This window comes from Protopterus annectens, chromosome 16.part0 (assembly GCF_019279795.1).
Source record: "Protopterus annectens isolate FY-2018-M chromosome 16.part0, PAN1.0, whole genome shotgun sequence".
Lineage (NCBI taxonomy): Eukaryota > Metazoa > Chordata > Ceratodontiformes > Protopteridae > Protopterus > Protopterus annectens.
This window is the reverse complement of record NC_056750.1, coordinates 856,796,704-856,812,398: the sequence shown is the minus strand read 5'-3', so window position 1 is coordinate 856,812,398 and position 15,695 is coordinate 856,796,704. Positions and strand designations below refer to the sequence as shown.

At 42.2% G+C, this 15,695-nt stretch overlaps 1 protein-coding gene across 1 annotated transcript in view; it reads left to right on the top strand.

The window, feature by feature from the left end:
* CHD8 (chromodomain helicase DNA binding protein 8) overlaps window positions 1–15,695 on the top strand; it is a gene marked incomplete in the record, with an annotated part of 4,119,653 nt that overhangs the window by 1,715,448 nt on the left and 2,388,510 nt on the right. The window contains 1 exon segment of the mRNA XM_044057960.1: window positions 12,225–12,480. Within this exon segment, the coding sequence (XP_043913895.1) occupies window positions 12,225–12,480 (256 nt within the window).

The window sequence follows — 15,695 nt, the reverse complement described above, 5'->3', positions numbered from 1 at the left end:
TCAAGATGCTGACTTTACAATAACTTTTACCTCTGTTGGGAAAAGATCATTGGATGGTTACTCTGGATCTCAAAGAGGCTTACCTTCATGTTCCTATCAGGTCCAGTTGCAGGTACCTGCGTTTTCGGGCTGGAAATTTACATTATCAGTTCTCTGCATTGCCCTTTGGCTTATCTACTGCGCCCAGAGTGTTCACAAAGGTTCTGGCTCCAGTGATAGCATTTTTCAGACTGAGAGGGATACAGATTTATCCTTATTTGGACGACTGCCTGATTATTGCACAAGAAAAGGACGAACTTCTTCATCATCTACAGTATGTGATGGCAGTGTTAAGATGCCTAGGGTATTCTGTGAACGAAACAAAGTCCAGTCTAGTACCCTCTCAGGACATGTGCTTTCTGGGTGTGAGACTGAATACAGCTTCCCAGATGGCCTTTTTGACCCCGGACAAACAAAGAAGCCTTTCTCTTTATTTCCAGCAAATGTCTCTACGGTCCAGGCTGACTGCAAGGACAGTCCTTCAAGCCTTGGGGTTCATGGCATTTTGTATTCTGGTGCTTCCCAATGCCAAATTGCATATGAGGAAGCTTCAATGGTATCTCAAAAATGTATGGACACAGCACTGCCAAGATCTAGACACTGTCATTCAGATAATACCCTGCATTCAGAAGGAGTTTTTGTGGTGGGCTCAGGAATGTCACCTAAACAAGGGACTCTCTGTGACCCGGCCAGAGGCGAGTCAGATTCTAACGACAGATGCCTCCGACAAGGCTTGGGGAGCACACCTCAATGGAAAATGGGTGCAAAACACGTGGCCTGTCAAACTCCAACATTTGCATATCAACTTGAAGGAAATGTTAGCAGTCCAGTTTGCATTGATGGCTTTCAAAGATTTACTTCACCCAGGGCAGGTGTTGATTCAAACAGACAACACTACTGTCATGTGGTACATCAACAAGCAGGGGGGAATCCATTCTTACCCTCTTTGCAGGCAAGCGATGATTCTGTGGGAAACTGCTCTCAATCTACACCTCAATCTTCAGGCAAGGTTTCTACCAGGAGCACAGAACTCCTTAGCAGATGTATTGAGCAGACTAATAGTGGATCCTCACGAGTGGAAATTGGATCCTCATGTATTTCAACAGTTGACAGTGTTATGGGGAACTCCAGACATAGATCTGTTCGCTTCTCCACTAAATTACCAGTTGCCAAAGTTTTGCACAAAATGTTTCATCACACAGCTTGGAAGGTGGACGCTCTATCATTCAGTTGGAACAATCTGCATGTATATGCCTTTCCACCTCTGCCTCTTCTTCCCAAGGTACTTTTGAAGGCCAGACAAGACAAGCCAACCATGATTTTGATAGCACCGGATTGGCCTCGACAACACTGGTACCCACTACTGAGGAGTTTAGTACGAGAACCTCCATGGCCTCTGCCTTTGATTCCGCACCTTTTGTCACAAGAGGACAGTCACTTCCTCAATGTCAAGATTCAGTCTCTGCATCTAACAGCCTGGCATATTCTGTTTTAGACTCTGGAAGGTCTCAGCTTCCACAGCAAGTTTTGAATGTTATTTTGGAGGCCAGGAGGCCTAGTACCAGGAAAGTTTACACTGATAAATGGAGGAGATTTTTTATTTGGAGCAAAGGAAAGGACCTTGATGTCTCCAAACCTGATTTAAGTGTTGCTCTTCAATATCTTACTGAGCTATTGGACAAGGGTTTGTCTTTCTCCTCAATAAAGGTTCATGCTGCAGCCATTTCTGCTCACTATGATTGTGATCCTCCTTTATTCTCTCATCTTTGGTTTAAGCAATTTCTTAGAGGGGCAAAGAATATAAGACCCCCACGTAGAGCTCCTACTCCTGCTTGGGATCTCAATTTTGTGTTGGAAAGACTTACTCTACAACCTTTTGAGCCTGCAGCTACTGCCGAGTTAAAGTATTTGTCATGGAAAACTGCTTTTTTGTTGGCCATTACCTCTGCAAGAAGGGTTTCTGAATTACAGGCCCTCATGGCAGTGGAGCCTTTCCTGATTTTTTATAAGGATAGGGTATCTTTGCGTACTAATCCTTCCTTTATGCCTAAAGTGGTTTCTAGTGTGGCCTTAAATCATGCTATTCATTTGCCTACTTTTTATGCAAACCCCCAAAATAAAGGGTAGAAAATTTTGCATACTTTGGATATTTACAGGCAGTTGCGTTATTATTTGAGCAGAACCAAGGAGTTCAGACAGTCTCAGCAATTGTTTTCTTTTGCTTTGGGTTCACAGGGTAAACCTGTTTCAAAACAAACTATTTCTAAATGGATTGGGTTTTGTATTTCTTTCTGTTATTCCCATCATGGTAAGGAGATTCCTGCTGGAATCAGGCCTCATTCCACTAGGGCTACTGCTACTTCTACGGCCTTTCTAAGGGGTAGCTACAAAAGACATTTTGGAGGCAGCTTCTTGGAGTTCAGTGCATACCTTTTCTAAACATTACCACCTTCCTCTTTATTCTAAGTCTAGGGCTGGATTTGCCACTGCAATTTTACAGGGCATTTTAGCGGCCCCTAATGCTTTATGATTTTTACCATCCTCCCTTTCCCGTTGCTTTGGGATTCTACCCATAAGTAAGGACTGCAGCATTGTGAGATGAAGAACATAGTACAGTTTTGTACCTACCATAAATGTAGATGTTCGAAGATCCACATTGCTGCAGTCCAATTTACCCTCCCTCCTTCCCCACTGTAGTTTGACTTGGTGCTATGCTTTGGGTGATGGTTGTTGTTGGGCATGTTTTTGGGAGGTATTCTGTTTTTGGCTGTGGCCTTTCTGGTTTGGCCTTCTGACATCTGGGGCAAGAAAAGACTGAGGATATGACGTCGATCATGCGTCTTTATACCCTGACGCTCTGATGTCAGATCTAGGCGCCCATGACCGACGTCAGCCTAATACTTTGGTATTCGGGCCGACCGAGGACAGCGGACTACCCTTAAGTAAGGACTGCAGCAATGTGGATCTTCGAACATCTACATTTATGGTAGGTACAAAACTGTACTTTACATTTACTACCACAAAGTATGTATTTTCTTTCGATTTTAATTCTCCCACCTTATCCAAAAAGTGAAAAGAATATTTTTTATAAGATGGAAGCTTCAGTACTTCCTTCAACAGTATTTCATGTAAAAGACATCCTAAATTATGTGGAAAATATCCAATAGCCAAAACTATTGGAAGTCCCGGGGGGTGTTGTAGATCCTTGTGAATTTTAGGCGCACAGAAAGATCTAGCTACTGAGCCCTCTTTATTTGTAAACTTCTTTTCTACATCTGAAGCTGAAAAGTAGTGTAGCCTCACTGCTTTATCCAACAATATCTTGTATTCTCTTTGAGCTTGATTTAAAACAATTGTCTACTTTTTTATAAATGTGTTCATTGTTCAAATGTTGCATACACATTTCATAATACATTGAAGAATTCATAACAACTAATTTGCCCCCTTTATCTGAGGGCTTAAATACAATCTTATCATTCTAAGTTGTTTCAATTTATACCATTCATCCTTTGACAAATTATAATTCTTGTTATGTTAGTGTAATGTTAATCTCTTTCCTTTCTTATTTTCTCTAAGCATTGTTTGAATTTTCTTTTCCATTCTTTAACTCTTTTCCCTATCAAATTATTTTTAATTCTTACTTTACATCATCACCTTCTTTCCTTACTTGTCTTTTCTGTTTCTTTTTCCTTGTTACTTTAACTTCATGTACAACCTTGTTATCATTTGGTTCCTTTTGTACATTTTCTTGTATAATATATTCTGCTCTCGCTCTCTGTCCTGCATAACTTCATTTTCTTTTTCATTCTAGCCATGAATGACCAGTATTGCCACTTTTTTTTGCAGTTTAAATCACATTTTTTGCATTATGCCCTGCTTTACCACATAACATCTTCTTTATCACATTCATTGAGGAAATCATTTTTCCACACAAATAAGTTTTTGGTTGACCCCTGTATTTCACAAACCCCCTATTACCATGAATATTAATAATACTAGGTACATGCATAACATTATCATTTTCTGTTTTCAGTATTGCGCCACATTCCCATCCCCCAGTCCATAGTCATCTTTCATCATATATATTTGTAGTGTCCACTGCTTTTTTACATATAGTTAACAAATGTTCTTTCAGTTCTTTTGCTTAAACTATTTCTAAACTGGATCATTATTTTTTTTGTCTGAAGCTTGCACGACATATTCTGACCACAGAATAAATATTTTTCTTTTGTTGAGATGCACCCAAACAAATTTCCATAGCCTGCCCAGTCTCAGATATCAAGTCACAAAAAGTGTCTGTTAATTAAAATGAATGTTCTTGCGTCTTGCTCTGACACCCAGAGTTGCTATGACAGAGTCCCAAACCTTACCCCTGTCAAACTCTTCTTTGTTGCAGCTCACATGATTGTTTACTTCTTTTTTGTTTTTTTTTATTTATTCTTTCTTCTTTGCTCCTTCACCCACAGTTTGTGCATAAGTTTTTGTCTCAAACTTTTTCTGGCACAGTCTCTTCTTCTTTTTCTTCTATTTTCTCCATGATATCACTTCATGAAATTGCTGCTCCACTTTCTGGTTCACTTTGGTTTACCATTTCTTCGAAATAATCATCTTGCAGCCCTCCCGATTGGAGGGGTTGTAATTATGCGTTTCTCAGAGGTAACTCTCCTCCAAACCGTCTCCTCTGAAAGTTTTCCTCTGAATCCATCTCTGTCACAGTCTCTTTTTCTTCCAATATCACTGTTTTTTTTCTGCACCCGCAACATCAGAAAAAAAATGTATGGTAGTGATTCCACCATTTCAAATACATTTTCATCAGCCTTCACTTCATTTTCAGCCCAAACTGAGTCAGCCATATTTTCTTCCTATTCCTCCTGGCTGCCTCTGTGCCTGGACAGGAAGCAGGAAGTCAGGATGTATAACACACAAATCCTTCCCCCGACTACCAAGAGTAGGGGAAGTTCCCTAATGCTGGACCAGTTTTGTTTGAGTCAGTATGCACACCACCTCGGGTCACCCCCCCCCCCCACCAAAAAAAAAAAGACATTCACCGAATGAGACTAACCTGATCAACAAATCATAAGTAAATAAGTATTCAGTGTGTGTTTGTTATTCCTGTATTCATTTTATCCTCATTTTAGTAGTCCGTTGTCAGTTGATTGTCTCAGTATTTAGCTGCTGCCACTTCCTGGCCACATCTGATGACCGTTACTTTTGTTCAGTATGCTTGTTGTAGGTGTTTATTTTGTTAATAGTCTAGTTTATTTGTGCTGGTACCTAATCACTGCCTACTTTTGCACTGCTATATAATTCAATGGTACTTTACTTTCTGGAGTCATTGCTGCTTGTTAACAGCTATTAGTGTTACTCAGTACTTCTGGTGCTCCCCCCCTTTTTTTTTCTTGTATGCCCCTTAGTCATGATGTTGCCTTTTTTGTCTGTCTGCTCAAGTGGCTTACTGACTAGGAGTGGTCAGCTGGGATGCTGACCAAGCCTCTTCCATCCAGAGACACATTGGGTCTCGGCCACATGAAGGTCCTATGACAGATTTATTCTCTGTTGTTAAGCCCTTCAGTTTCCCTACTATTTTCAACAAGCATCATAGGACCTGTTAACTCGCTCAGGTTGGCCTCATCCCCTGCCTTGGTTTAAATGCAGTATGGCTTTTTCACTCTTCAAACTTCTCCCCTCTAAGTGGTGCAGGTCAGGTGATCGGAAATGAGCTAGTTAATTCGTCAGGCAAACCTAATCTCCCCTGGAGCTCCTAACCACACTTAGTTTCTTTCAGTTCCATCACAGCTGCCTGACTGCAGGGAAATGCATATGTCTTTAAACAGTGGCTCCAGATGGTAGTGGTATTCATAACTTTCACAGTTCTGTTGGTTCCCCTGGCCATTCTGCTCATGAGAAAACTCTAGTAATGGCTAAAACATTCCTACCTATGCTACTCTGCATCTCCAAAGAACTCGTAAGTGATCCAGCCAGGTTAGACTTCACAAATAATGCTGTCATACAGGGAAGTAACAGTCTGACAATAGTCATGGATGGTTCAGACTTGGTTTGGGGGGCACACTCAAGATCTTTAAATGCAAGAAAACTGGAATGCAGCTCAAAGGAAAAAGCATATTAATTTAAAGGAGTTGCTGATGCAGGCTCTCAGAGCCTTCAAGCCCATCTTGAAGAAAGAGATGTTAGTGAAAATAACACTCTTGCAATGTTTTAGTTGTATAAGTAAGATGGGTCATATTCTTTACCCACTTGTGTAGGCTGGCTCTTCAAATTGCAGATGATTAGGTTCATAGATTAGTACTAAGCTAACTACCCTTGCGAGCCATTTTAAGCCTAGCCAGTTATCCCTTGTGAGACTCAAACCCTGCACCTTGTGTTTGTAAGGCAAACACCTTAACCATTAGGCCTCATAATAGTGTACCATCCCAGAAGCAACTAAGCAGATCAGCCACAGTTTTTTTCAGATAGATGTTGCACAGGGTATGTCTGTCTTCATATTCACAGATATGGACATCCCAGAAGCAGACCTGTTTGCCTGTCCATGCTGGATCTGAGGAACTTTTGTAAGCCAGGTAAAGATCCCGTCTCAGCAGCCTGTAGGAGACCGAATACAGTGACATAGCCTTTAAGCGATTAGTGTAGGACATTGTATTTATTTCCCGTATTGTCCTGATGAGAAACCTTTGTGACTGTTCCAAGTATCTGGGTAGATACATGCCAAAGGGGGCATTGTATTCAGTGATAGGTGTCATAAAGGAAGAGCCAAGTGGGGGGGGGGTGCAGTCCCCTCCCTTGTGCTCTTCCAGAGTGTGTGTTAAATACAGGAAGTGTGTTACCTGCGAGTTTGAGGCAGTGTAATGCTTCCCAATCTCTAGAGAGGTAGCTAGTTATCCATGATTGGGTGTTTGGTTGTGTGGTGAAAGCCTCTGATAGGTTTAGGTAGGATTCCTGAGACTCTATGGGCATAGATGGTGACCTGTAGATCCCCTTGATATGGTGAGGGACCTTATCTATGGTGACGTGCATATGGTTGAGCTTCAGGTATATTTGTTGCCATTGTTGATTGAGACACCTCCACCTTTGGTCCCATTTTGTGCTGCTGTTGGTCTAAATGTGTGGAACACACTGTAGCTTTGCACTGCTGAAGAACTTTCTACAGCTTTAAATCAAGTCTCGGTCATGGCACAGATGTCTACATTCTCCAGAGTAAGACAAGCTTGAGGGATGTTGAGTTTTTTGCTTAGGTTCTTAGCATTGCGCAGTAACACTGCTGTCCAACCCATAAAACAATTTTACATCTGGAACATTCCCACACACTTGATCACTTACCATGTTATGTTTATAGAGCTACCCCACAGATAAGTAACTAATGTAAAATGAAAACTACATGCAGCCTAACAAAATTCAGTGAATAAACATATATGTTGACTCACTAAAAACAGTACACTGGTCAACCTTAAAAACATTAGGGTTACCACCTGTCCCACTTTGCTAGGGACAGTCCCTCTTTTGACAGTTGTGTCCCGCAAAAAAATCGAAAAAATGGCAAATGTCCTGAGATTTTAGGACAAAAATATTTCCTCTATATACCTTAATAGTAGCATAAAACAATTATTTTGTATTTGAAACACATACATGTTATAAGAAACAGAATAAGCAACTCAAATGCTATAAGAATAAGCTTTTATTTTGGCAAAAAAGTGAAGTTCTTTCATCTCTACTTGCTATGGGTATGTTTTGTCCTGCAAAATCCGATGTTTCTACAAAAGATGTCCCACTTTGGGCATTGGAAAAGGTGGCAACCCTAAAAAACATTACCTCTAGATAATGCAGTAACTGATTTTAATAAAATATTCCGTGACACCTTGAACTCTCTGCCCCCGCAGTGTAAAAAAAAAAAAGTGTGAGACAGTTATGCACCCTGATTCACTGACCAGCAAAATATTTGACAGAGATAAGGCATGGTTCTAATATCAAAAGTCAGAATCCAGCAGAAATGTACAACCGTTCAGTGAACTCTGTAATAAAGTTAAAAAAAAAATCTGAGACAAAAACTATTATTATACTGCCCTACAGTGCAACAACAGGTATGACCCCAAAAGGTTTGTTTTCCATCAAATCAGTACTCAACCCAGGAACTAAGAAAAAAACATACCTCTACCCTGGTCTCCCCCCGCCTTCAGTCAGCAGGCAAACTTAAATCCTACTTTATCAACTCTATATCTAGCTTAAATACAAATAACAGTCAAACCTGCTAAGCCACAGAACTGTTCTCTCCAAAAGTCCTCTGTTAATCTCATCTCCATGTAATCCAAACATTCCTGCCACCTTCACCCTACAAATAGTGACGTCCCGTATAGTGCACTGTCACTGAAGTTGCGAGTCATATAATGTGCAAACGCATCTTTACATTTATTCTGATTGGTTTTACTGTCCACTTCAGCTGCGCACTTGTCAAGGCCACAGGGTCTGAAAATTTGACCAGTCATTGTAAATGTCTCTGGATGATATTCCCACAATCGTCTTGTTTAGATATGTTGTCTGTCAGGGAGGGAGTTAAAGCTGACAGACATCAGATAAAGGGCTGGTTCATAGGTGTGTATGCTAATGGCCATGGAGCCTTTAAGCCAAGCCCATAGAAGTGCCCTGGCATCATGCCCCTGTGTGTTCCACCAGACCCTGGACAGGGCACATCTTGAATAGTCAGTTGTTCAGGAAGTCATGCAAAGGGCAGATGATATCAAGATACTTGAAGGAATCCTTGAGAGAGCTGTCGCAGGGCTGGAAGGGATAGAGTTGTGTGGTGACCAGAAATCAGCAGAACTGGAGCTTTTTATCTTGAGAGACCAAAAGGAGTGGGCGACATGATTTGGGTGTATAACACACTGGAGATATTTTGAGGGGTCAGCATGAGCTCAAAGGTTGTGAAGGGAAGAAGATGATGCCCATACTCCCAATATCTGCAAAAATAATTGTTGTTTGAGAATGTCATGGGCCCATCTTACTGCAGTGGAGATTCATGGAGCACATTCATAGTCAAGAAGATGTAGAACATGGTAGAACTGGAATTTTGAATGGAAGGTTTTTGAAGAGGTAGAATATTGAGTTCAGTTAAAGGGCATACTGCACCCAATGTACATATATTTGCTCAGCTTTTTTTTTCAGTTATGAATGTTAAAACGTGCTCTGTTCCTGTTGCCAAACCTACCTTTTCTAGTTTACTGGCCAGTTGAGTTACCTTCTTTTATGACCAGTCTACATTTTTCTCATGGGATAGTTTTATCACTCCTCATTAGTTTTGTACTGGAATAGTAGCTTTTGTAAGCTAACTTAATTGTGCAGAGTGTCTACAAGTTTGCTAAATGTTTTTCCATTTGTGCATATTCCGGAACATTGTAAGTTGGACATCCAAGTTTGGGGGCACGTCATTCAAGCAGCCATGAAGGTGTTGTGTTATTTCATTGGTATTCAGCATTGACAGCATGTTTTGAATGACCTAACTTCACCCTATGGGTGAGGTGGGAGTGGTTGTGAGCAAACTGCTGAGGCTCACAATGCATTTCCTATATTGTGTGTATGCTTACACATGCACTGTCTCTACAGGCTGCAACTCATCAGTAGCTTGGTGAGCCTAATGCCCATGTCCTGGTCAACCATTGCATCACTGTGCTTCCTTTGAGGGGAAATGTCAGTGTGTGCAGCCAGCTTGTACCCTTGCTATCTCTCGAGGATGAGGCCATCCATCCTCCCTGCGAGCATCGTTAAGTGTCTGAGTCACATGGGTTGTAGTCAAGACTTTGGACTACACCAGTTCTGCAGGCTGATATGGACATTCATGTAACCATGATGAGTACAGCCTCCCCTGTGTACTTCACAGCTCCCCTGCATTTTGTCAAACATACCTTTGATCGACAAATGCTGGGGGTGGTGGTTAATGCTGAACATATGGACAGCCATTTAGACAAAATATCAATGCTATATTATGTTGAGAGAGGTAAATGGAGTGTGGAGGGGGTGAGAGTGTTTATGCGTGTGTTTGAGTGTTAGGGTTATGGACAGGAATGGGTGAAGATACAGGTTTGGTATGTTTGTGTGTGAATGAGTGTATTTTAGGGTCAGGGTTAGGTAAGGTAAGGTGATAAACATAGTTTTATGTAGTGGCAGAGTGAAGAGAAGGTTTTTTAAGGTAAGTTGTAGGGTTAGGATTAGCTCTTCTGCCCCACCTTAGTAATAGTTGCTAACCCTGTCTCTGCTTCTTCCTCTTCCCTCAATCCTAACCCTACACCTTACTGTAGTAAAACCTTCCTCTAATACTGCCACTATTCGGACATATCAGAGGCTGGTGTTAGTGGGGTTTAATTGGTTAGTTGGAAGATCAGGAAAGAAAACGTTTTTCATTTCTAGTCTTCTTGTGGGTTCGATGTATAACGTGATATCTATTATGCACTTCAAACTTAATGCCAAAATTTGACATGTGACATTAAGTACACTTGATCATACATAATACACTCACTCACGCACCTATACTAATGAGGGCTAGCATTAGTGCACTCGATAATGCGCAATACACTCGCTTCTGCACCTGATCGTACATAATATGCTCGCTTCTGCACCTATACTAATGTGGGCTACCATTGTTCTCTCTGTAGTACCAAGTCCATTGCCACCTGTCCCATGCCTTTTGCAGCCTTTGGAAGTCTCCACTTACTAATGGGAGACTGGCATTACCTCCTTGCTTATATAGTAGGTCAGTTTGCATTAAGCACTTTCTTGCATTCCTCCACCCATCTCCTTCAGTGGTGGAGCTGCTACTCACATTTGAGTTGCCTAGGTAATAAGGGTTTTATCTTGCTGCATCACAGAGCCACCTTCTTATGAGTATGATCCCAGACGTGTGATGTTAGTGTGCTTCTTACCATGTATCTTCAATGTATAGCAAGTCATTTAATATGCTGTATTTTTGTGATACTTTTGATAGTTGGCCATTAGGGAATTTTCCCAGAGCATCTCTAGTCCCATTACTGCTACAGTTCTGCCATTACGGAGTTTTCCTACAACATCTCTAGTCCCATTACTGCTACAGTTCTGCCGTTATGGAGTTGTCCCAGAGCATCTCTAGCCCCCATTACTGCTACTGTTCTGCCGTTATGGAGTTGTCCCAGAGCATCTCTAGCCCCCATTACTGCTACAGTTCTGCCGTTATGGAGTTGTCCCAGAGCATCTCTAGCCCCCATTACTGCTACTGTTCTGCCGTTATGGAGTTGTCCCAGAGCATCTCTAGCCCCCATTACTGCTACTGTTCTGCCGTTATGGAGTTGTCCCAGAGCATCTCTAGCCCCCATTACTGCTACAGTTCTGCCGTTATGGAGTTGTCCCAGAGCATCTCTAGCCCCCATTACTGCTACTGTTCTGCCGTTATGGAGTTGTCCCAGAGCATCTCTAGCCCCCCATTACTGCTACTGTTCTGCCGTTATGGAGTTGTCCCAGAGCATCTCTAGTCCCATTACTGCTACAGTTCTGCCGTTATGGAGTTTTTCCAGAACATCTCTAGCCCCCATTACTGCTACAGTTCTGCCTTATGGAGTTTGCCCAGAACATCTCTAGCCCATTATTGCTACAGTTCTATCTTGGACTAATTGTCACAAGAGCCATCACATGAGACCGCATCTCCTGTTGCAGAAGGCATTTTATGGCTGAAAGGATCGGGCTGAAGGATTGAGAGCAGTTATCTTTCATTAGTATAACTGCTTTATAGTCATACAGCTTTACTGTAGTGCATTTCATCATAGTTGGATCATTGGAGCGATCCACTTAATTTTTTTCTAGTAGAATTAGCATGCAATTGACATATGAATTGGCATTACGATGAACCTGTTGCAACAGAATGGTGCTGATAAAAGTCTTTGGAGTTGGTGTTGGTGCCTGCTGGGGTGAGCCCACTTAGCTTGTTTAGCTGAAGCTTGAAACATAACTATTGTAAATGTTCTTTGTGGGTATATTTTGCATTCCCTGCTGCTGGCCTGAAGCAGCAGCATCAAGAGTGATAATATAGTTATGAATTTGGCATTTGTGGTAATCGAGAGAGCAGGTAGGCATAGCCTTCTCTAATGGTAGTGATGAACAGTATGACAGTGTTGATGCTTGTACTTTTTCCTTTAATGTTTTGCTGTTGCATTCAGGTCCAGAAGCTGCAGGCCATTTTGAAACCAATGATGCTTAGACGGCTGAAAGAGGATGTGGAGAAGAACCTGGCACCCAAGCAGGAAACAATCATTGAGGTGGAACTGACAAACATACAGAAGAAGTATTATCGAGCTATTCTGGAAAAGAACTTCAGTTTCTTATCGAAGGGTACTGGACAGGCCAACATCCCTAATTTGCTCAATACCATGATGGAGCTGCGGAAATGTTGCAACCATCCTTACCTTATCAAAGGTAAGGTTTTTTTAGTGGCAATGACCAGCTATAGTTAGTAGGTAATTGGGGTTTAAGGAGCAGAAATTAATAGCAGTAAGTTTTGCGGTATTACTAATGGCTGGAAAAGATGATGCACTAGGTTGTAGCAAATGAAGAAAAACAGACAGACATTCATTGTGTTATTCACTGTTACAACCCTTAGTGGGAGATCCAGCCTGCAGGTTACTCACTGTTAAAGCCCTTATCAGCTGGAGGTCCAGTCTCCGGGTTACTCACCGTTAGAATCCTTATCAGCAGGAGGTGCAACCTGCAGGTAGCCATATATCTGCCCATGATACAATCTCTGTTCCAATTGCTTTGTCTGATATTCTCACACTTAGATGACAGGATGGTAGTGACACAAGACAGGACATGAACCAGTGACATTTTCTGATTTTTCTTGGGGCATAGTGTGATGCATTTGCATGCTGTTTGTGTTGTCAGGCCTGCTTCCAGAAGGAGACAAGTACTCGGTCATGAATGTTTTTCTGTTTTTTTGTATTGTACTAGTGCAAGTATCAGTCTCTGCTTGTGATTCTGATAATAAAGTAGTTGTAAAGACAAGCTGTTGTGTTGGCTGTGACAAGCAGGTTATCTTCTGCTAAGGCCTAGAGCAGAATGGTGACCACTAGGACTGTCTGGAAGAGAGTAAAGGCTCTCTGGGGAGGACATAATTTACAAGAGGGCTTGCTTTTGATCTCATAACTCCCTAGCATTTGGCTAGTGCTCTGGGAACCTCCCATCAGAAGCGTATCCACTCAGGAAAATGTCAAAAATGACAGGAAACCCAGTGACAGACTGACACTGTTTCCCAAGGTCCAGAGACCTTAAACTGCCAGGGCATTTTCATAAACTGCCCTCCCAGCTTTGGGGTTAGATTCAGCTGAGTCATCTAGCACGATTGCACTGCTGGCCACTGCACTGGTTACTAGCATGTCCTGTTAGACTGAAGCCACCAAGATGCCAGCCTGAAGCCTCTCTAAGGGCCTCAACTGTGGTACCTGTTTTGTGATTAGTTGGAGGAGTGTGGTGTCCTCACTCCTAGTTGAGGAAGAGGTCTCTGCTACAGACTGAGTGTAGGTCTCAATCATTTGTCCACAAATCTGAACCCCTACAAAGGTCCACACAGAAAAACATGAGGCATAAAGTGCTGATGGCCAAACCTTCACCTACTGGCTTGCCATGGTCGTGTGGATCTTCAGTCCAACTCTTGTCTTATGCTTCATCCAAGGGTTTGTTCCACCTGGCTTGGGACTTTTAGTTCCTTGAAGTTCAGATATCTAGCTCTTGTAATCCTTAAGGTGTCATAGGGCACTCTTGAGAGGAAAACGATGGAACCCACTCATTTGGCATTCAAACTGTCCTGTTTGCGTCTTACTGCAGTGTGTTCTTTAATACAGTTACTTAGCTTTCTGTTCGTTTTGCCGATATAGAAATTTCTGCAATGTTTGCAGAAAGCGCAGTACACTACATTTTTTGTGTATGTAGACGGACAGTTCTTTTGCAGTGCGGGAAGGTGAAGTCTTTTTCGTATGTGTACACAGGCGACACACTTGCCGCAGTCAGACATTCCAGGTTCTGGCGATACTTTGTTCTGTGGGGATGGGCTTTTATTCCTCTCAAACGCACCACCAAAAGAAAAGGTTCGTTTGAAACAGAAGTTCAGGGATGTCCCAAGTAACTTTGTCAGACCTTTTTTTCCTTCCAAGATGTCCCAATTGTTGGTGAGGACCCCTCTAATTCCGAACATATCTGTGGACATTGGAAGAGGTAAACTTGCCACCCAGTCCTATTTGTTCGGTCCGTTCTGTGCCCTTGCTGTGAATCCCTTTTCCAGGATTGGTGGGTACCTAGTATCTGTGCTGTATGATCTAATGGAACAGGTTGTCCACTAAATACTCTGGGTATTTCCTTTCTAAGAACAAGTTTCTGTGGTAAATACCTTCCTTGATGAAAACCTCATCCCTAAAAAATGAGTGTGGTTAACCGGATAAATTGTCCTTTTACAGTATTCCTTTTCATGAAATGGGGCTGCTGGCTGCTGAACTCCAGATAGTTATTCCAGAAAGTGGGCTTGCGGTAGATGTTGGAGTCAAACTGTCCACTTTCCGGGTCTGTAATGAGGTGGATATCTAGGAATTTGAGTGGTGGTGCCGATATGTCCTACCGTGAGGATCAAGAAGTCCAGACGCTGGAAAAGGGTTTCCAAAACATTGCTCGAAGAAAGTCTGTCCCCCTTCTAGACAAAAAAGACGTCATCAGTATAATGCCTGTACATCATGGTGGTGTTGAACCTGGGCAGCGATTCAACCTTATCCATTTCCCAGGCACTGAGGACTAAGTTTGCATATGCCGGGGCCATTTTGGACCCCATGGCTACCCCTTTCTGTTAGTGGTAAATCTTCCCGTTGAATTGAAAGAAATTTCTTAATACTGCTTCTGTTAACCTGCATACAGTATTAATCTTGGTCCTGCTTAGGTTGGAGTGCCTGTTCAGGTACTGTCTGGTGAGGGTCAGTCCTTTGACGTGGGGGATGTTGGTGTAGAGTGCTTCTACATCTAGGGTGACCAGTAAATATTGCCCTCCATCCAGCCTTAGTTTGAAGATGTCATTTAGAAAAGCCAAGGAGTCCTTGGTGTAGTATTTGCTGTTCTGTACAATGAGGTTGAGGATGTGGTCCACGTATTGCAAAATCTTTTCTGTTTTTGTCCTTCGGTTCAATACCACGTGGCGGAAAGGTGGATTTTCAGGTTTTTTGTGAACCTTGGGGATTCCAAAAAATTTTCTAAGGCTGGGTGTCATGACCTGCATGAAATCTTTTTCGTCTTGAGAGATCTCATCCCTGAGGTACAGTTCCATTAGTAGGTTTTCATTTTGTTTTAAATTTTGTTGTACCTGGTTGATGACCTTTTTGTAGAACTGGTCATCAATGAGAGATGCTTCAAGTGTTTGGATATATCTCTCCTGCTACAACACTACTATCCCGGATCCCTTGTCAGCCTTCATAATTTGTAGGCATTTGTCCTGACTCAGTTCCTGTCTTTCTTCCTTGTTCAGGTTGTGCACTTTGCCAAGGGCTTATCAGAAAGGAGTTTCCTGATATCCCTTTTGCAGGTACTCGCAAAGAGGCTCAATGTGTTGAGAGTGCAGGAGTGTACAGGCTCTTCATGGTAAGGGGTCTGTCATAATCCTC